General features: G+C 42.2%; 2 protein-coding genes across 3 annotated transcripts in view; both read left to right on the forward strand.

Annotated features, from left to right (window-relative positions):
* Positions 1 to 22,695, forward strand: part of LOC106561540 (uncharacterized) — a 24,888-nt gene continuing 2,193 nt past the window's right edge. The window contains exons 1-5 of one of the 2 annotated variants that reach the window (XM_045688430.2): positions 1 to 165; positions 5,753 to 5,935; positions 16,943 to 17,243; positions 17,742 to 17,870; positions 18,656 to 18,714. In XM_045688430.2, the coding sequence (XP_045544386.1) occupies positions 1 to 165; positions 5,753 to 5,935; positions 16,943 to 17,243; positions 17,742 to 17,870; positions 18,656 to 18,714 (837 nt within the window). The remainder of the gene's footprint in view (positions 166 to 5,752; positions 5,936 to 16,942; positions 17,244 to 17,741; positions 17,871 to 18,655; positions 18,715 to 22,695) is intronic. The other variant, XM_045688431.2, reaches the window with a different exon arrangement.
* Positions 8,719 to 12,489, forward strand: LOC145850385 (uncharacterized). The gene is made up of 2 exons (XM_082957385.1): positions 8,719 to 11,337; positions 11,478 to 12,489. The coding sequence occupies exons 1-2, from the start codon at positions 11,253 to 11,255 to the stop codon at positions 12,290 to 12,292; spliced, it is 900 nt and encodes a 299-aa protein (XP_082813511.1). The 5' UTR covers positions 8,719 to 11,252; the 3' UTR covers positions 12,293 to 12,489.

Consider the following 22,695-nt stretch of genomic DNA (forward strand, 5'->3'; position numbering starts at 1 on the left):
ATGTGTGAGTGGAGCGCAGCGCGGCATCTCCCTGCTTCTATTTCTTGCTCTCTAAGTCTCTGGCAGTCCCATGGGAAAGCGATGCAGCTGATACTGCCGACACTGCCAGGCAACCGCTACAGTAATAGTTCGTGCTTCAAAGGTCTGGAAACCGCAAGCATTCAGGTAGACCTACAGTTGTGTCAACTTGTGTGTGTGTGTGTGTGTGTGTGTGTGTGTTTGCATATCACATGTGGCGACTCCCCACGATTCGATCTACCTGCTCTCTGTCCATGACAAATGTATCAAGTGTCAATTTAACAGGAGCATAATCCTTTAAATATGAAACATTTTTGTCTTTCATTTCAAATGTATTGTGGAAAGTAAAATAATACACTAGAAAAGTATATTGTTGATTTTCCACATTGACCTTTGGAATGGCCTGCATGAATGAGTGCTGTGTCCTTTGTTTGAGTTTTATTTTTATAGGCTACCTGACGAACAAACCGTCTTGTCTGTCATCCTTTTGCTTTATACAAGATGAAGGAGGAGATTAACACCTTGTTTAAAGCAATCCAGCATTTGGTGTTGAAACAGAACACCCGGTAAATGTCATAAGGGCATAGAGCGACTATAGGCCTACATCAGAGTGCATAGTGACACGTTATCCCTTTCATACTAAGACGTTTTTCTGCCAACTTTACTATACCTCTTAACTTTTTTCCACCTTTTCCTTAGATCTGAAAGGTATTGATGGTATCATAGCCGAAACATTTATTTCCGCCTAACGACCATAGTAGCCTAAATGATTTCGGTAAACTCCTGCCTACGGGTTTAGTATGAAATGTAGCCACAATGCTACGCTCTTATTAAACTCCTGCTGGTCGCTAGGCAGCGCGAGTTAACCATCCTTCTGCCAGTTCTTAACTTTGCAAGGCATGTCACTTCTCCCATCTTCGCATAGCCCAGCAGCATGCACTGTTTTCTAACAACAACTGGATGGATCCATAAAGAATTACCGTGGGAATAAATATCACTGAATATCACTGATTGACGGACATTTTGTAATAAAGTAGGCTAATACAACTGAAGACATCTATCAAATTGTTGCTTACTGAAACTCCCCAGATCGTCCATTCTATGTAATACATTTGAAGCAATAGCCACCCGCGTGTGGTCAACTAGATTATAATTTCAGCGCCGTTTTGATTGGGACAGCGTCGTCGCGCTGCTTTGAGACAAATGTGGGTACTCCTCCTGATAAATCAATCAAGGACACATTTTCTTTTCACTGAATTTCAGTTTGGATATTGGTTAGGCTACAATTAGGCTAGGGAAATGTTAGCTAAGTTTAAGTGAGTGCTGCTCATGATCATGTTGTCCAGTTGGATCATTTATCAAAACATTTTGATTGCATGTCATGTAGTTTACCTAGTAGATTATTTTACTCTTCACTCGCAGTTGTTTAGCATCTAGGCCTAATCCCGAACAAAAGCCTGTGACTTCACTGATTTGTCTCAATCAATGTGATTTTGTATCACTGAATCCCCATCTGTAGCCTATAGGTTAGGCCTATTTGGTTAATTGATTTCTGGCTAGGCAAATAAGTGACGGTGGTAGCTCATCTCGTTCTCTCATCTATCACTGATCAGAAACGTTTAGCATGTAATAATGTAGCCCAGTGTAGGCTTATTATTTTGATCATTATTATGCTACATTGTGTATAGGAAAATATCCTAAATCCCGCAGAGGTTGTGAAATATGAACACCAGACTCACATGCTTTTGAAAATAGGATTGCTATTATGTTCTATCGGTATCATGATGAAGATACTGTCAATGTAAAACCCTACGGCTACTCCCTAACAAAGTGGAGTGAGGGTAGGAAAGAGATGAAACATGGATACAAAAAAAAGCATGGTGTTTGCCTCTGTTTCAAAATATTGCTTTTTTATGACAGCGGTTCCACACGTTCCCATGACACAAGTTGTGTGGGAAATATATTATTTGTATTATATTCTGTTATATTCCATAATATTCTTACTATGTGTTGACTGGGATGGGGTGGGTGTGTCTTGTCTGTTTAATGATTAAAATAATGAACTACTGATCTCATTCATTTGGAAGTAACATAATTAAACTATAAATATGCCATTCTATTGGTTTGGAAATACATTTTATTATTCGTATTATGTTTCTTAGGACCTGCCTAAACAAATGAATGATGGTTTATTTGTTATGGTGTATATTCAATGGATTTATTCAAATAGATTCCCACCAAAATCTGCACACCACTACTACCACGCCTCACCTGCATGCCGGCATGCACATGCAAGATATAAAAGGCCTATGCAGGCAAGAATGTGGTAAAAATGGGCCTGTATGTAAGGGGGTCATAAACATTGCCCAATTTATTTTACAGGCAAAATACCAATCCTATGTGAAAGCAGTATTTCAGACACAGACAACAATAAACTGCATTTGATCACCCTCTGCTGTTTTAGTTGGGTACATTCTGGGCCTACTGTATAAATAAAAAGTCTCAAAACACCATGATTGTGTAATGAAACCGTGAAAAGTAGTGCATCTAAACTGAGATCTGGTGTTTGAAGGGTGTTTGAATGTAAACCCAAAGTAAGTTTTTTAAAACAGAAATGTAGCACTCTGAAATACCCAAATTGGTTATTCAACCTGAATATTGGTATTTTTAAGAGAGTGCAGTAAACACTTTTTGGGGTTTCAGTGCATGTAAAAGGCAGCATCAAAACACAAAAACTGTGTTTGTTATACAATCAATGGTTTAGAAATGCAAATCGTTTATAGCCTAAATATTGATTGATGATAAGGGTCTATGGAGAATATTTTTTGTGGAATTCCCCCCCCTCCCAAAAAATGTATGCTTTATTCTGAAAGTTTATAAAGAAAGGGCAAGGACGATGTTACATTTCGTTGAAATTTTACCCACTTAACCACACAGCCACACTGTCAGAAATTATTCTGGGGTGAATTGAAATTGAAAAAAAAAATACATATAATGAATAAAAATGAATGCAAGTCGTGCCCTGGCCTAGTGGTAACGCACCCAGCTTAGACACGTCACCTCTCTTCCCACCGAAGACCCCGCTCCAACCCTTCAATCTGTTTCTCCCTGTAACGGCTGTCGTGCGAGAGAGTGGACCAAAACGCAGCGGAGTTAGTGTTCATCATATTTAATTAAGCAAGAACACTATACAAAAACAAAACAAGGAAACCGACAGCCAAACAGTCCTGTCAGGTGAAACACAATGACAGAAACAATTACCCACAAAACCCCAATGGAAAAACATGCACTTATGTGTGACTCCCAATCAACAACAACGAACTTCAGCTGTGCCTGATTGGGAGCCACACACGGCCCAAAACAAAGAAATACAAAAACATAGAAACAGAACATAGAACGCCCACCCAATGTAACACCCTGGCCTAACCAAAATAAAGAACAAAAAACCCCTCTCTATGGCTCTAGGTAGCTATCAAGTAAACACAATGATATCTATAATTCCTCTGTCATTTCATAACAGTCTCAATAAAGTGTAAAAATACCCCAAAATAAAAAAGAAATGTATGTATGTAAGTGGTTTCAATGATTTGTTAATTTAATTTGACCAAGATAATGTAAATCTAACTTAAAGCTGCAATATGTAACTTTTTGGGCAACTAGACCAAATTCACATAGAAATGTGTGTTATAGATCTATCACTCTCATTGAAAGCATGTCTAAGAAGCGGTAGATCTGTACTATGTGCTGTATTTCTATGCTTCCCGTTCCTACGTTTAGTTTTTGCTTCTTTTGATTTTGTCACCAGCTTCAAACAGCTGAAAAAACAATATTTTTGTTTATTGAAAATATATTTCACAGCGGTTTAGATGGGTCAGTGATTCTCTACACTATACATTGCTTGTTCTGTCACATAAACTGAAATGAGGAGCACTATTAGAATTTTAGCAACCAGGAAATGGCAGAGCGATTTCTGCATAGTGCATCTTTAATATTTTGTTCAAAATGTAAGTATCTTTCATGAGGACAAACAAAGAGAGAGACGATAGAGTGATTGAACTAATTAGAAGTCTTTGGTTTTAATCACCTTGAATTTCCCATCTTGCAACGTGACTCTGTTTTTTGGATTGTGGGTAATTCAACATTTTTAGACTTTATGATTCTTTCACACAATGTTGTATGCATGTTTGAAGAAATAAAAGTATATGTCTATATTAGTATTAAGATTGTTGTGGTGTAATGGATCACGATGAACGTATTAATAAACATTCAGGAAAATTGACATTTAGTAAGGACAGCACCAATTCCCACATTCATGATTGTCAATGAAAGAGGAAATTGCAACATTTTCAGTTCTTGCCGTTCAACCTCCAGTTACTGCTGGTAGTTTGAACACTGTGCTTGGCAATGCCTGCCAAAACGGTATACAGTATAATGGCAAATTATCAAATACATAAAATAATGTTAAACATTAAGAAACTTCTGAAAAAGGGATCAAATTCTGTACTAGACAGGATTCAAAACATCATAATGGTGTTTACAAGCTTTAGAGGGAGGAAACAACATCAAAAGAGAAGGGATGTTATTCTGCACTAAACAGGACTCGAAACACCAAAATAGCGTTTTCACCTTTTTCTGTTAGTGCTCCCAGTCCCTGGCAAGGTGTTACAACACACCATGTAATGTTTCAAAACACCTCAGAATGATGTGTTTCAATACTCCAGCAAAGTTAAGGTTTTGTCTCATTCAAGTTGGTGGCTTCTCAGTTGCCACTAGTTTTGGTGTTACAAAGCACTTAATTTTAACAGTGCACAAGCCTACACTCACTAACAGTGTGTCAATAGCCGTTGTCCACGGAGGGACTTGCTAATATATGACTCAATTGTCTTGTGAATTCATTCAATTCAAAACAATGTAGCTTGAATTGTAGCCATCAGGCTGAAATAATAACTCTATGGTGGCACATATTGATTGAGATGAAGGGTCTTTGGGCAGTTTTTGCTTTTCACAATCTACTCTGTTTGATTGTGACTTAATGTCCTTCGCTGTAGGGAGGAAAATACACACACTTTCTGTCTGTCTTTCTGTCTGTCTGAATTATGCACTTTGGTTTTATAGCCCCTTTAGTTCCTCATTCTTATGGGATTTCATTGTGAGACAGTGTGCATGTTGTTGACATGACACTTTTTTTATGTGCTAATGCATTCATTGCACAAGACTAGAATTCTATATCAGCCCACAAATTCTAGAACATACAAGCGTTTGAATGTGTTTTTGTTAGTTAAGAAAAAACAAGTCACTGAAAAAAGAAGTGTGAAACAGTTGAAGCTCTTTTCACTGAAATAACTTGAAATGGTTGAGGTAGGGAAAACAAACTGTTCTATCGTACTGGTGTTTTATGACGCAATTAGTCTCACAAAGAAGCATCATTTCCTGCTGTGCATTTGAAACACGTTTTATTGTTATGGTTTATATTGATATATTTAATAAATAATTCGAGCTTGAGATAGAAAAAGGCTACAGTAGCCAGTTAGTAGCTTGTTAATGTAGTAAAATGAATTTCTCATTCTAAATCAAATACATTTTCCATTACATCTATTGGTATTGGACATATTTAAATAGTGCTTAGGCCTAGCTACAGTTAGTAGCCCCAGACAAAATAAAACATTTTAAATAATGGATTATGAAGTCATATGGATAATCAAAATCATATGTCTTATCATTATCTCTTTGGCAGAAGCAGCCACTAAGGTTAAGCCAGGGTTCAAACAACAGCCAGGTCAAAAAAAGGAAGTGCCACGCAGGCCAGGGGTTAGCAGGAGGAGTCAGTGTTGGTACACAGCCATGCCTGGCTCTGAATCCAACCACCGGGAGACCAGAGGAGGCTGTAGACCAGGCTGCCATCCATCCCCAGAGACAGGTAAGCCACACCAATTTCTAATTCCTAATTCTATGAGCTACACTGACTGCACTATAGCCTGGTCCCAGATCTGTTTATGATGTTTTGTGAACTCCTATGGTCAATCATTGTCATACCAAAGTTGACAAGAAAGCTCAGAGATCTGAGACTAGGTTATCAGTGCTAAAAACACCCGGCCCAAATGACTCTTTCTATGATGCAAACTACTGTACTAGCTTGGTCCCAGCTTTGCACTTGATGCAAATGCTTAATAAATCTGTCCCAGAGGGATTGCAGTTTCTCTTCCTCTGTACTGACAACTTGAATAGTACTCTATTCCATCTGTTCACATTCTGTTCACTCTTCTTCTTGTACAGAAGCTGAAGAAGGAAAGAGGGGGGAAAAAACGAATAATGAGAAGGGGAGTATATATAATTCCATTAAAGCAATGTAGTGTCTACCCTCCGTATCCCAAAGGTGATATAGAACTCTACTGCTATCTGAAGTGTGCAGAAGGGATGCCACTAAGCCAACCAAGGCAACTGACCGTCTCTGCTCATCCATGGTCTGAGTGTCAATGAGTACCAGGCCGTCTACAACAGAGTGGTGGAGCCCTTCGCTAGTACTGCTAGTGCATTGTCATCATATAGTCACGCCCAAGGCATACGGTAGACTTAAAGGAGAGACTGCTGGACAGACCAAAGCTTGAGGAGGTGGTCCACGAATACGGTTGTGTGGAGGTTATAGAAACGTTTTATCCCAAGGTTAGGCCTCAAGCCTCAAGTCTGAGGCGCCAGAGGGCTCATGAGATGCCCAAACCTAAAGTAACTCTGTGTGGCTCTACTACACAATATGTGGCTATGGGTTGGTAGTAGAGCCACACACACAGTCACTCTGTATTTTCTCACTTTAAAATATTCAATTGAATTTCAACATACCCTCATCTGATGTATTGGCTTTGTAATCATCTCAATGCATCAGGTCATGTAGTAACGCAGATAAACACTGGCTAGCTTTGATGAGCCGACAACTTGTTCCTACAATTAGCAATTGATTTCCTATGGGCATGATGATTCATACAGATTGGCTGATATTACTTTATGACATAAAGTAACCTCTGTAGAATTGTACATGTGCTGTTTCTATCTATTAACTCTATGAAAGCACTATACAGAGAAAAAGCACACTGCTCATTTTACAGCAGGCAAATTGGTCTCAGTTTCTATGAGATGAGAGTGAAACGGTAGACCCAAATGTTTATCATTCCTAAGATATTTGCATGGTTCAGTTTCACACTGAATGGAAAAAGATGAGGATGAGTCCTCGGCGCTTCACAAGAAAATATTACGCAAACCTTTTCATGGTCTTTTAACTCTGTTGACTCTGTGAGGTGAGCGCCTGGAGGAAGTGGAGAGGGAGGCCGTGAGGCAACAAAACCAGAACATCTGTTTTTATCATCATTTTTACTCAATTGGATGACAGCTCTAAATAAAACATTCCATATGATATTAAACTTCATATCATTAAACTTATAAATATATTAGCCTGGTCTCAGATCTGTTTGTGCTATCATGTCAACTCCTCATCATGTTTTACATAACAAGGAGTGGCAAGGAGTAGCATGATGACACAAACAGACTGGTGCCCAGGCTAGAAAAATATCACTGTGATTAAAACATCTTTACCTTGGTAACTGTCATAAATATACATTTCATACTGGAGCACAGGAATATTGAACTATTTACTGTGTATCTAAAGACACCTGAAAGATTGCCTATTCTGCCTGTGTCTTGGAGTCTGCTAGTGCTTTATTATTTCCCTTCCTGCAGCAGGGGAGCAGCTGCCTGATGCGGGCCAGGTAGAACAGGGGTCCAATGAACAGGCCGAAGTTGGGGAAGGCCAGGAGAAGCTGGAGGATGCGGCAGTGTATGCGGTTAGCCTCCTGGTCCTCCTCCTCCAGGTGCCACATGGACATGAAGGGCACCAAGGCCACCAGAGGAGTGTAGGCCACCACGGAGGGTACCAGCACGGCCAATATGTTCTTCAGAGCTCTCCTCTTCAGGTTCATGCTGCCTCCAGACCCAGAGCCCTCCCCAGGCCTGCTCTGGCACAGCACCCACACAATGCCCACCAGACACATCAGCATGATCAGGAACAGGACTGAAGTGGTGAGGGCCAAATACAGAACCATGGAGAACACCCCCTGGAAGTAGGCCAGCAGCATCACCACCAGGGTGAGGAGCCAGGCCAGGGCACAAACCCCGGCGCGGTACTCCCACTTCCCCAGCTGTATGTAGGCCATGGGGTGGGCTGCCGCCAGGTAGCGCTCCACACACATGCAGGCCAGCAGGAGAGGACATCCGAAGATGTTGAGGGCGGAGAGGGCTTCGGCCGCCGTGAGCATCTGTTGGGACGCGTCGTGGTGCGTGGCAGTGTAGATGTCCATGGGCAGGCTGAGGCAGTAGAGGATGTCCAGGATGGACAGGTTGAGGCCCAGGACCTTGGAGGCTGATAGGGCCTTCTTGCTGCTCATCAACAGCCACAGCAGGCCCATGTTGGCTGGGAGACCTGTCAGCAGGGTGAAGATCTTGATGCTCAACCACACAATAGAATCGGCAAGTATGTGGCACTGTTGCATCACCTCGTCTATGCTGCTATCTACGCCGTAGAATGACCAGAAAATTTCAACAAACGATGACGTGGCAAAACTATTGGTGCCATTGGAGTTTTGGTCCACGCAAAAAGAAGTGTTGCTTATGTTGCAGGGGGGTGGCGTAGGGCTTCCCCCATAGGAGAAAGTGCTATTGATGCCCATGCTGTCTCTTCTGAGGAAACGTATCAGAAGACTCTGCAGTAGACAAAAGCAAATCCTTATTTACATAATATTGAATGTTTATAAGGAAAAGTACCACCAACCATTCAAAGTGAATGGGGGAAACACCTGTGGTAATGGGATATCATAACTATTATTTACAATCAATTAACACTCAAGAAGTCATCAATCTCTTATGTATAGGTTGCATCTCAATCATTTTGACGTAAGTCTCAAACACTCCCCTCCACTCTACATACATTGAGATTTAACAAATAAGGCTTATCAATCCTGACATTCACACCTGAGATTATATTTCAAAATGTAAACTAATGAGATCCATTTACCTTATTATCTTATTTGTTCACAAAAATCTACTTATAGGGCGACCTTCAAGCCATTGAACAATATAATTCCAAGGTTCTTTAACTTATGATACCAAAGTAATAAACCCTATACATCATAATTACATTATAAGATAGTACTTTATTATAAGGTGTAGGATCTTAATTTGAGCCAGTTTGCTACAGCAGGAAAATAATCCTGCAGCATCAGGAAATGTGAATTATTATGTGGGTATAATAAATGGAGAAATATACAAGGGTTGATACATTTTCTGTTCTGGCAAGTCAAGTCTGATATTTTAAAGTGGAAATTACAAACTTTAGAATACTTTTTAAACCTTGAATACACTAGAAGTTTGCATTTCCTGCTGTACAGGAAAATTCTTAGAAACAAATTAAGATCCTACATCTGTAATAAAAATTTGTTTGTACCAGTTGATACATACATATTCCCCCCTTTGGGGATTAATAAGTACTATCTTATCTCTTGTAATTGAAAACTGAAGACTTGCGATTTAGTATACAAAAGAGGGAACTAACCTGATCAGATAGATGAAGGTGGATAGCTGATGAGGACTCCGTGATGTAACTACAGTGTTTGTCTGTTTTCTAACCCTCCCCCTCCTCATCCTTTGCATTTGTAATTTGAGAGAGAGAGAGAGAATATATTCCTGTGATGGACTTGTGGAACAGGAAAAGGTGCTAGACCCAGGACAGGTATAGGGCTTTTCTTCTCCTCGGTTTTGTATTTTGAGTCTGACTAAAACTACACCATGCAAATATCCCCTGAAACACACAAACAATGTGGGTTGGTAACACCAAGAAGAAAGTCTCTCAACAACACTAGTTGGGCTTTGCCTTTCTTTGCCTTTACGTTCATCCTTCACCTTACTTTATCTTTGTATGGCTCTCATCATGTTGCAACTCCAGGGGAACCACCATAATACCGCAGATACAAAGGGATGTTGCTCAATAGGTATATCACTAGGACGTTGATCAATGGATATTGTTGGTTTGTTATCACAGAATACAGAAGTGTAGGCCATATACAAACACAAGATAATGTTTGCTAGTTGATGATGGCCCATTGTATTGAAGGTCGTAGTCTTGGCTCTGCTGTAGGTAAGTTATTTTGCGCTACTGTATGTCGGCATTCATTCACACTTCCTGAATTCTGACAGGCATGCAGTTTACATGTGAATAACCTAACCCTTGGATCTGTCAGTTTTTAAAGGCCCAGTGCAGTCAAAACGTGATTTTCCTGTGTTTTATGTATATTTCCACACTATAACAAAATTGTGATTATTATGATAAGCCCTTTTTAGTGTAAGAGTTGTTTGGAAAAACGGCCTGAAATTTCAGCCTGCTGGGTGACATCACCAGATGGTAAATTAGTTAATAGACCAATAAGATCGAGAGTTCCAAACCTCTCTGCCAATAACAGCTAGTTTTCCGTTTTCCCTTCCCTACTCAGACCACTCCCAGACAGTCCTAGCAAAATTTTTGCTTGAGAAATTGCTCTTTGCTAAGAAGCAATTTTTGTTTCTTTTTGACCATTTTAATTTAAAACAATCACAGTAAGATACTTAATTGTTAACCAGAAATGATTTGATATTGAGATAAAAATGGCTGCATTGGACCTTTAAAGTGTCAATCAGCAGTTGCTACATCCATTTTTGGACTTACAAATGAATGATATGTACCCATTGATTCTTGAAGAATATAACTTACAAATGTCTAATGAGCTTAGTTCAACTGTTGTTCCCCATCAGACCAAAATATAAGCTTGTTTTACACCAATGTTTGTAAAGAAAGAAAATGTAAACAAGCAGTAGACTATATAGCCTCAAAATGTGGTTAAAACTATAATTTTGGATCTATAGCTCTGTCTATGAATTTGAGAATGGTTCCATTTCTCCAGCCCCATTCCTCAGATTTTTATTTTACTGCTGATTACCGCTTTAAATGGAAGATTGAGTTAATTGTCTTTATGATGTCATATTTGGCTACCATGGACAGAATTATTTTTTGGAACGTAGGAAACATACCACTTGTCCTCTTGGGACACCTGACTGCTGACCTAAGTCCCCACTCATACACTCTATTACTTTTGATTGGGTAATTGTGCTCGGGACGTTTCCAAAGCAGGTAAAGGTGGTGGGACAGGGTCTTTAGCCAAAAAATGGATTATTTAACACCCTGCCTGGATAGATATTTGATGACCTTGACCTACACAACAATGCTTGACTCAAAGGATGATTCTGCAGGTATGATGCAAGAGCACATAGGGGTCTTGTTGCATGCTGACCTATGAGCTCATGCTGAGCCCTTGATTAAAACACGCTTATAAGTTGGAACTAAGTTTTTATCACATACAGTAACATCAACCTCTTCTCTTTCCTGCCAGGCAAAGATATAAGCTTTGCCTGGGGCAAGGGAGTGGACGTGCGCGTGACGAACCGCCTGCGGGTCCCGCTGACACCGGACAACTTGCAGTCGCTTTCCTTCAGCATTCCGGGCCTTCACACGCGACTCAACACCCCACTGGAACATGTAGGCCTGTTTCACTATGGCCATTTACTGGTGTACAACCTGCCATCGGTGCCTGCCGACAAACCAGACAAAGACAGTGGGGTTTCCCTCGCTCCTCCATTGAGCTGCTTTTATTTGGGAGAGGACGGTGGAGAGGTACAGGGCTCAGCACGAGATGATGCGCCCGCGGGGATTGTCTCAAACTCTGTCTTGCCGGAGGGTGACTGCTTGTATTCAGCAGGACAACCTGAAGATTCTCCAGTAATAGACTCTCCAGATTTGAGAGGCAGTGACGAGCAGTCTCTGTGCAGCGGTTCAGAGAACTTCTACACATGTCCATCTGCAGCCTCTCAGGACTCCGTTCCGTCCCCTTGGAGTGCTCATTGGGCGTCAGCCGCCATGTCCCCGCATTATGGGTCAGGGTCATCAACAAACCTGCCTAGCTCCACACCGACCAGCGAAGATCATAGTGACAGTAATGAGCTGTTGTCGGTGGAGTTCAAAGGGCGGCGCTACATGCGTGTCCTGTCCCGGGTCAAGCCTAGGACAGATGAAGACGTGGAGGCCAGTTGGACGGTGACAGACTTCACGAAGCACGGGGAGCCCGTGTTCTCTCTGCGGCTTGACTTCATGCGGCCCCGACCACCCTTACCCCGGTGGATGGAGGGCATAGCAGAGAGGTACTGGTGATGATGATGGGCTTGACAAGAGCTGGACAGTACATGCCCATTTTTTACTGATCTGCCTCCAATGTTGAGAAGCATCTGACCAATTCCCACTGTCAAATAAACAAACTACAATTAAACCTATGGTTGTGTTATTTATCAAACAATTCAATGCAAGTGTCAGCATAATGTCAAATAGAATAGAATATCACTTTATTATTCATCAGGCCAAATCATTGAGGCTGCGATCATTAAATGTCAAGTTGAATTGACAGCCTAGGCTACCTGACTCTATCCTGTAGGCCTACTCTCCTCTCTCTCACTCAAAACATCCCCCACGTTTCTTATTAAGCTATGTTTAATCTATCGTCCAAAACATAGACTTCATAAGGTTGGCAACTTTTTATTATTTTTTTAAATAATTGAAAACTTCAATTAAAACCTGATATATGTAGGCCTAGGCCCAGCGGAGACCTACGGCTGGAACAGTGGTATATTGTGGGTACATTTTGTGAGGCAACCCGTCTGTCTAGAGAGACTAGCAGAGCTCAGTGTTTGAAGCCTCCCTGTTTTTATGTGTGTGAAGACAAAGACAACTTTCCACATTGCGTAGATCACCACCTGTACTGTTACAAGCAACCTCAATGACAGTGGAATGCTCATGGTCTTATTTTGATTAATTGTATTTCTGAAGAACAGAGGAAGATTGCAGTGGGCCTCAAAAGAATACGGACAACCGAAGTTTTGTGTTTTGAACTTCGGAGCAGAGCACCCGTCAAAGGAGTCATCGCAGGGGTGACGATGGATGTTCAGGTTGAATACCTGAAGAGAATTCCTGATCTGGTTGGTGCCCTGCGCTTGACCCTCTGGGTGAAAGGAGAAAAATAAGAAAGTCTGTCAGTGTCACACCCTGATCTGTTTCACCCGTCTTGTGTTTGTCTCCACCCCCCTCCAGGTGTTGCCTATTTTCCTCATTATCCCATGTGCATTTATACCTGTGTTTTCTGTTTGTCTGTTGCCAGTTCGTCTTGTCTTGTCAAGCCTACCAGTGTTTTTTCCCCCGGTATGACATGCACAGACTAGGCTAGTAAAGATGCTGAAGCTAGAACCTTGTTGTCGTGCCTCCTTATTTTAGATGATACTACAGTAAGAGCTTTTGTCCCCAAACCAAAGCAGTGTAAAAATTGTAACGAATTTGGCCATGTTTCAAATGTGCGCAGATGGATGGAGTATACTGAAGAACGGTGTGTAGAAGGATGACGGTGTTGCAAGTGTGGTGGGGATCATGATCACAAGTTCCTGGAGTGCCCTGTAAAAGCCAATTTATGCTTGATCCGAAAATGTGGTCAGAGGCTCCGTATGGTGGGTGTGATGCAATTGTGAAGCCTCTGGAGGCATGCAAAGGCCAAGTTGAGCTCAGTACCGCATCGCTGTGTGCCTCTCAAATTTTGTAACAATCCAGAGGGCTCCGCATTGATTGGTTGACAGTAGGTGGGGGCGGGAGGTCCTGTATAAACACAAACTCACTTCCTTGACAACTTCCTTCACAACAGCTGTGCTCAGCAGTGTGCTCAGCTCTTTGCATCAGCAGCTCTGTGCTGCTCCCGCAAAGAGCAAGAACTATGAATGCCCTGACTTCTGCAGAAGCCGTATCCCTGTAAATTCTGCACGGCCAATGCAGACAACAGATTGACCATGTAATGCCTTTAACGGTGAATGAGATTGAGGTGGCAAAAGTTTGAGTAGTCAATCGAATCTCCTATGCAGAGGCCATTAAAAGTGACACTATTGAAGATATGGTAGTGGATGCACCACAGCCTGTAGTAAATGTTTGTTGCCAGTCAAAATATACCCTGTGTGTTGAAATGGTGGATTGTGTGGCGTTCTTTGCCACAGTTATAAACTGTAAGGCTCAAGTCTCAAAGAAGTCAAAGGAACTGGAAATTATTGTGGCTGCCTGCGACAAACGTTTTTGGGAGTTAACGATTTTACATCTGAAGATTGCAAGGGGTACAAACGCCGGAAGATGGTCTGCCCTCCCAGGCTCCCCTTGAGCCTGTGTAGGGATCAGATATGACCTATTTTTAACAGAAAAGTTATATTTTTATTCTATTTGTTTTTGGTAGTTTGTTCCGTTTTTGGGGGAGAATCCTGTTTCCATCCCGCACAGTAGGTGCAAATGAAATTCTGTGAACGCCAATATAACATAGAAGAAGAAAAACATCAAAGAGCCATACCAGACTCTAAAGTCAGGTGGACGTGAGAGTTCGGCGTTAGCCAGACTAGAGGAACGCGCCCAATAAATAATGTTCATCACATCCATGGGGTGGCAGTACAGAGTAGTTTTCGCCAGAAAAGTGTAGGAGGAAGTAGAATGTAACGTAGAATGTCCCGTTACGAATCTCAAATCTAGTTATGGTTCCTTATTCAAGGTGAAAGTATCATCAGATATTTGGTGAAAGAATTTATAGGTAAGTGTTTACGGTTTAGCCTACTATTTGTATGCTTTTGATTTTTTGTCTATGTTATTTGTGTAGACTGTCCTACAGCCACATCGATTTTTCAGTCAAAGAACTTTGAAAACGAGAAAGTGATTACTTCATTATTACAGTGAAAGTAACCTTAGTTACTCAAGTAGGTAACCCATGTTCGCTGTCTGTAACCGAGCAGCAAATTATTTAGTCTACGTGGCATACTGTATGGCTACAGTAAGTATATTTTTGCATAAGCAATCACATGTAAAGTTTATGCGCTATTTGACTTTCACCATGAAAGTGAAACTAACTTGATGTGAAAGAATACCGAAACCTTTCATAACTGAGAAAACGAAGGCCCAAAAAATAAAATAACATCAAATAAAGTTTGTCCACTACCAGTGGCGTGTATTCATGGATGCCAGGCTTCCCCAAATATTTGACCTATGAAATTATTTATCTTTGGTCTCTCTGTGTTTTCACAATTTTCACCGGAAAAATCATCCGAGCGAGGGAAACAGCGCCCCTCTCTCTCAATATGGGTAGCCCACGTATCTGATGCTGTCTGGACCAAAAGAGTATGACATGTTGCCGGTGAAGCACTTGATTTGGCCTCCCTTGATAAATCAAATCTAAAATAATTAGCCAATCAGCGTTGAGGTTAGCTCAACTGTGGGTTGTCCTGGCGCAGCAAAACTCCCGCAAGGGAGGCCAGTTTGAATTTGGCTTCACACCAATCAAATTACATCCATTTATCTAACCATAAATTAATATATTGTGCCACTGGCCTGAGACGATTGAAGTTCAATATGTAGCCTAGATGTAGCCTAGTAGACTCACGTTAATTAGCTAGCTAACTTAGCTGGTTCATTGTTGCCCATGCGAGGAAGTTAGGCTAGCAAGCATTTTAGCTAGGTAGCCTATGAAAACAAAAACTAAAAGTGTACTGTATGACAGCACTATGACAGAGAGGAGGATGCTATTGGTGTTCAACTAGTCTACAACTAGCGCGAGTCAACCTCCAGTGGAGGCTGCTGAGGGGAGGACGGCTCATAGTAATGGCTGGGATGGAGTCAATGTAACATTATCAACCACATGGAAACCACATGTTTGATACCATTCAATTGACTCCATTCCAGCTGTTATTATGAGCTGTCCTCCCCTCAGCAGCCTCCACTGACACACAGACCGAAATCAGTAGGCCTACCATGGACAGCCATGTGATATTTAGGAACATCAATTTGACTAAATTGTCATTGGTATCTTTAAGTTTGTTTTCAGTGTATTAAACTAAGCATATGTAGCCTAGTTGATTTGATGATGTTTAAGTTGAAAGGGTGCTGGAAGAGTGGAGGAATAATAGCTAATGTTGTCTTTGTTCTGACTTGCGGTAACTCTGTAATCAGTAGTAGTTTAGTAAACTGTCGAAAACATTAACTTTCTTGACCATGCTGCTGGTCATGTAACTGTTTAATGCAATATTTGCTTTGTGGACAGATGTTGCTCTCCAGTTTAGTGATGAAACAAACATATAGTTGAAGTTATTCCGCCACTGTGTGTTGTCTTTTTGTTGTCTCAACCTTATTGTACTGTACATCACGGTGGCGTATGAACGAATGGGTTATAGAGAAAACAAAGCAATTATCACCACATAGGTTGTAATATGGATTTTTTTACTGGCTCGGCTTGGCTTCCCCAGGGATTTTGCCCACGCGATGCCACTGTCCACCACAGCCTTCAGGGAGGCTAATTTTGCACTGTAGGCCTAAGTAATTGTTTGGTGTTCTTCGGTCCTGGGGACCCACATGCTGTGTAATATTTTGTTCCAGCCCAGTAATATGTCACACCTGATTCCACTTTATTATTTGAATCAATGTTAATAGCCTACCCTGCTGTGCTGGAACAAAACCCTGCACTGTCTGTGGGTCCCCCAGAAAGATTATTGAAGAGGGAAAAGACGCCTGTTTTATACTAGAGATTATTGTTTTAAAATGGTTAGCGACCAACGGAAGTCAACATTACATTTCTTATTTTTACTGTTTTATACTAGAGATTATTGTTTTAAAATGGTTAGCGACCAACGTAAGTCAACATTACATTTCTTATTTTTACTGTTTTATACTAGAGATTATTGTTTTAAAATGGTTAGCGACCAACGTAAGTCAACATTACATTTCTTATTTTTGTATTTATTTCTGCAGATCCTGCAGTGTTCCAAGCTGTCTGGTTGTGTGTGGTGTGGCAGTGAGATGGAGAACCATGCAACAGCAGGGGCTGCCGTGGATGCATGCGGAGTGGACCAACGTAGCGATGAGTATCGGCTGCTCATGGCTTACTGTGGCAAGAGGAAGAGGCAGCGGTCTGGCCGAATGCCTCAATTTCAAAGTCAGATTCAAAAAGAAGGTTCTCCTCCATCCAGACATAATGCTACATTTTATGACACCGGTCCCATACATTGCGAATTTCAATGTTGGGCTCCGTCCAGACATGGCCTAGTGGCAGGTAAGAGGTAGTTGAAAACAGTGGTGGTGGAAAAGGGAGCAACAAAGACAGGGGGGGATGTATCCACACCTAGTATCTATACAGTTACAGGTATGTTTCTGTGCACTGGAACATTCTGTGCGGAACAGTGGAGGCTGGTGGGAGGAGCTATCGGGGGACAAGCTCATTATAATGGCCAGAATGGAGTGAATAGAACGTAGTCAAACCTGTGGTTTCCGTATGTTTGATACCATTCTATTGATTCCATTCCAACCATTCCAATTATCCCGGCCTCCTATAGATATTCTCACCAGCCTCATCATCATAGAATATTATATGTCAAATATATGGATTGATCACAGAATATTGTGCTACTTAGAACATACACATTTATGTAACCCCTGCAACTACAAACTGTGTGTGGGTGGTGTGTGTGCCTTTGGGTGGTGTGTGTGCGTGGCGTGCGTGTGGGTGGTGTGTGCGTGCGTGCGTGTGTGTGTGGGTGGTATGTGTGTAAAGCAGCTGCTGGAGCTGCAGGAGGAGAGGGCAATACCTTGAATGGAGTAGCAGACAGGTTGACTCAGATTGCAGACTCTGTGCAGATCACAACAGACGACATAGAGTCAGACGGGACAGAGGATCAACATGGTGGGTCTCTTTCACACTCACAACAATAATGTTTATGATAATAAATGGATTCGGGCTATTAAAGATGCATTGTAATTTCAGAAAATGGCCATAATATATGTGCAGTAATAGTGGAATTATAGTGTTTCACAGTATTACTTACCGGCGGTGAGTAATTGGCTCACCGCCGGTAAATCACAGCCAATCAGTGTTGTGATTGGCTGTGATATTTGTCTATTGATTTCTCCCGCCTGAGCGGCATCTGTTGTCAAAATGGGAAAGCTGTGTGGCTGTGTTATCTAGTGGAAAATGGGTCAAGCGGCCAATGTAGAAGTCACTCTGTCATTTCCTGGTTGCAAAAATTCTACACTGTACAATTTCAGTTTATGTGAGAAATCAAGCACTGAATCGTGTAGGGAATCATTGTACCATCTAAATTGCTGAGAAATATATTTTTCAATAACAAAAAAATATATTTTTACAGCTGTTTGAAACCAAAAGTAAAAGGCTCAAACGTGAGTCTCCACCATGTTACGAGGAAATAGAATGCGGGGTAGGAGGAGATGTGTTTTGAATGCAGCCAAGTGCTGTTGCAATTTACCTAGCTTCCACATAGGGGAGAAACTCTGAGAAATTATATGTGTAGCACCTTTAAGTGATTTTCCTTACAGTTGTAGCTTTCAAAGTACTTTACATGATATAGTAGGGTAATGCAATGATTTGCATAAAGTTGAACTTGAACTTAGTGCCTTTCTGATGCCTCAGATGTGAATGGACAGTTACTGATTGGTTTTGTCTCCCTGCAGATGTCATCCGAAGACTAGTGGAGTTGCTGAAGGCGTCTGGAGACAAGCTGAATGAAGAGGTGTGTGTGTTTTTTCATGGGGAGAAAGGGGAAGGGTTTCAAATGCAATTGGACTACCCATTTCAAATAAAATCTTATTTGTCACATGCGCCGAATACAACTGGTGTAGACCTTACAGTGAAATGCTGAATACAACTGGTGTAGACCTTACAGTGAAATGCTTACTTACAAACCCTTAACCAACAATGCTGTTCAAGAAATAGAGCTAAGAAAATATTTACTAAATAAACTCAACTTTTTAAAAAAATCTAAAAGTAACACAAGATATTTACATAACAATAACGAGGCTATATACAGGGGGTACCGGTACCGAGTCAATGTGCGGGGGTACAGGTTAGTCGAGGTAATTTGTAAAGTGAGTGTGCATAGATAATAAACAGCGAGTAGCAGCAGTGTAAAAACAAAGGGGGGGGGGGTCAATGTAAATAGTCCAGGTGGCCATTTGTCTAGCCTTTTGGTCCTAGACTTGGCGCTCTAGTACCGCTTGCCGTGCGGTAGCAGAGACAACAGTCTATGACTTTGATGACTGGAGTCTTTGACAATTTTTTGGGGCCTTCCTCTGGCACTGCCTAGTATATAGGTCCAGGATGTCAGGAAGCTTTGCCTCTTCCGTTGCGACGTCCCCCGAAGGCCCTTCTGCTATCCTGCTAGCCCCGGCCCACTAGCTGTCTGAATCGCTGTGTCTCCAGCTCGCCAAGCTACTCACTGGATCCTTTGATCACTCGGCTATGCATGCCTCTCCCTAATGTCAATATGCCTTGTCCATTGCTGTTTTGGTTAGTGATTATTGTCTTATTTCACTGTAGAGCCTCCAGCCCTGCTCAATATGCCTTAGCTAGCCCTTTTGTTCCAACCCCCATACGTGGTGACCTCACCTGGCTTAAATGGTGCCTCTAGAGAAAAAACCTCTCATCGTCACTCAATGCCTAGGTTTACCTCCACTGTATTCACATCCTACCATACCCTTGTCTGTACATTATGCCTTGAATCTATTCTTCCACACCCAGAAATCTGCTGCTTTTACTCTCTGTTCCGAACGCACTAGACGACCAGTTCTTATAGCCTTTAGTCATACCCTTATCCTACTCCTCCTCTGTGCCTCTGGTGATGTAGAGGTTAACCCAGGCCCTGCAGCACCTAGCTCCACTACCATTCCCCAGGCGCTCTCATTTGTTGACTTCTGTAACCGTAAAAGCCTTGGTTTCATGCATTTTAACATTAGAAGCCTCCTCCTTAAGTTTGTTTTATTCACTGTTTAGCACACTCCGCCAACCCGGATGTCCTAGCCGTGTCTGATCCTGGCTTAGGAAGGCCACCAAAAATCCTGACATTTCCATCCCTAACTATAACATTTTCCGACAAGATAGAACTGCCAAGGGGGGCGAAGTTACAATCTACTGCAGAGATAGCCTGCAGAGTTCTGTCATACTATCCAGGTCTGTGCCCAAACAATTTGAGCTTGTACTTTTAAAAATCCACCTTTCCAGAAACAAGTCTCTCACCGTTGCCGCTTGTTATAGACCCCCTTAAGCCCCCAGCTGTGCCCTGGAGACCATATGTGAATTGATTGCCCCCATCTATCTTCAGAGTTCGTGACCTAAACTGGGACATGCTTGACCCCCGGCCGTCCTACAATCTAAGCTAGATGCCCTCAATCTCACATAAATTATCAGTGAAACTACTAGGTACAACTTTAAATCTGTAACCATGGGCACCATCTTAGATATCATCCTGACCAACTTGCCCTCTAAATACACCTCTGCTGTCTTCAACCAGGATCTCAGCGATCATTGCCTCATTGCCTGCGTGCGTAATGGGTCCGCGGTCAAACGACCACCCCTTATCACTGTCAAATGCTCCCTAAAACACTTCAGCGAGCAGGCCTTGCTAATCGACCTGGCCCGGGTAGGATATTGACCTCATCCCATCAGTAGAGGATGCCTGGTTGCGCTTTAAAAGTGCTTTCCTCTCAAACTTAAATAAGCATGCCCCATTCAAAAAATGTAGAACTAAGAACAAATATAGCCCTTGGTTCACTCCAGACTTGACCGCCCTTGACCAGCACAAAAACATCCTGTGGCGTTCTGCATTTAGCATCGAATAGCCCCGCGATATGCACCTTTTCAGGGAAGTTAGGAACCAATATACTCAGTCATTTAGGAAAGCGAAGGCTAGCTTTTTCAAACAGAAATTTGCATCCTGTAGCACTAATTCCAAAAAGTTTTGGGACACTGTAAAATCCATGGAGAATAAGAGCACCTTCTCCCAGCTGCCCACTGCACTGAGGATAGGAAACATTGTCACCAGCGATAAATCTATGATAATCGAGAATTTCAATAAGCATTTTTCTATGGCTGGCCATGCTTTCCACCTGGCTACCCCTACCCCGGCCAACATCTCAGCATCCTCTGCAGCAACTTGCCCAAGCCCCCCTCCGCTTCTCCTTCACCCAAATCCAGACAGCTCATGTTCTGAAAGAGCTGCAAAATCTGGATCCCTACAAATCAGCTGGGCTAGACAATCTGGACCCTTTTTGTTGCAACCCCTATTACTAGTCTATTCAACCTCTCTTTCGTATCATCTGAGATCCCCAAAGATTGGAAAACTGCCGAGGTCATCCCCCTCTTCAAAGGGGGAGACACTCTAGACCCAAACTGTTATAGACCTATATCCATCCTGCCCTGCCTTTCTAAAATCTTCGAAAGCCAAGTTAACAAACAGATCACTGACCATTTTGAATCCCACAGTACCTTCACCACTATGCAATCTGGTTTCCGAGCTGGTCATGGGTGCACCTCAGCCACGCTCAAGGTCCTAAACGATATCATAACCGCCATCGATAAAAGACAGTACTGTGCAGCTGTCTTCATCGACCTGGCCAAGGCTTTCGACTCTGTCAATCACTGCATTCTTATCGGCAGACTCAATAGCCTTAGCTTCTCAAATGACTGCCTCGCCTGGTTCACCAACTACTTCTCAGATAGAGTTCAGTGTGTCAAATCGGAGGGCCTGTTGTTCGGACCTCTGGCAGTCTCTATGGGGGTGCCACAGGGTTGGATTCTCGGGCCGACTCTTTTCTCTGTATATGTCAAAGATGTCGCTCTTGCTGCTGGTGATTCTCTGATCCACCTCTACGCAGATGACACCATTCTGACACATCTGGCCCTTCTTTGGACACTGTGCTAACAAACCTCCAAACGAGCTTCAATGCCATAAAACACTTCTTCCATGGCCTCCAACTGCTTTTAAATGCAAGTAAAACTTAATGCATGCTCTTCAACCGATTGCTGCCCGCACCCGCCCGCCCGCCCACGTAGCATCACTACTCTGGACGGTTCTGACTTAGAATATGTGGACAACTACAAATATCTAGGTGTCTTGTTAGACTGTAAACTCTCCTTCCAGACTCATATCAAACAAAATCAAATCTAGAATCGGCTTTCTATTTTACAACAAAGCCTCCTTCACTCATGCTGCCAAACATACCCTCGTAAAACTGACTATCCTACCGATCCTTGACTTCGGCGATGTCATTTACAAAATAGCCTCCAACACTCTACTCAGAAAATTGGGTGTAGTCTATCACAGTGCCATCCGTTTTGTCACCAAAGCCCCATATACTACCCACCACTGCGACCTGTATGCTCACGTTGGCTGGCCCTCACTACATATTCGTCGCCAAACCCACTGGCTCCAGGTCATCTATAAGTCTATGTTAGGTAAAGCCCCACCTTATCTCAGCTCACTGGTCACCATAGCAGCACCCACTCGTAGCACGCGCTCCAGCAGGTATATTTCACTGGTCACCCCCAAAGCCAACACTTCCTTTGGCCGCCTTTCCTTCCAGTTTTCTGCTGCCAATGACTGGAACAAATTGAAAAAATCACTGAAGCTGGAGTCTTATATCTCCCTTTCTAACTTTAAGCATCAGCTGTCAGAGCAGCTTCCGATCACTGTACCTGTACACATCCAATCTGTAAA

The sequence above is a fragment of the Salmo salar genome, chromosome 10, assembly GCF_965601325.2.
Source record: "Salmo salar chromosome 10, fSalSal1, whole genome shotgun sequence".
Classification (NCBI taxonomy): domain Eukaryota; kingdom Metazoa; phylum Chordata; class Actinopteri; order Salmoniformes; family Salmonidae; genus Salmo; species Salmo salar.

Coding starts and splice junctions, on each gene's coding strand:
- LOC145850385 (XM_082957385.1), top strand. CDS start 11,253: ATGGATTATTTAACACCCTGCCTGGATAGATATTTGATGACCTTGACC. Junction 11,338..11,477: donor CTCAAAGGATGATTCTGCAG/GTATGATGCAAG, acceptor CTTTCCTGCCAG/GCAAAGATATAAGCTTTGCC.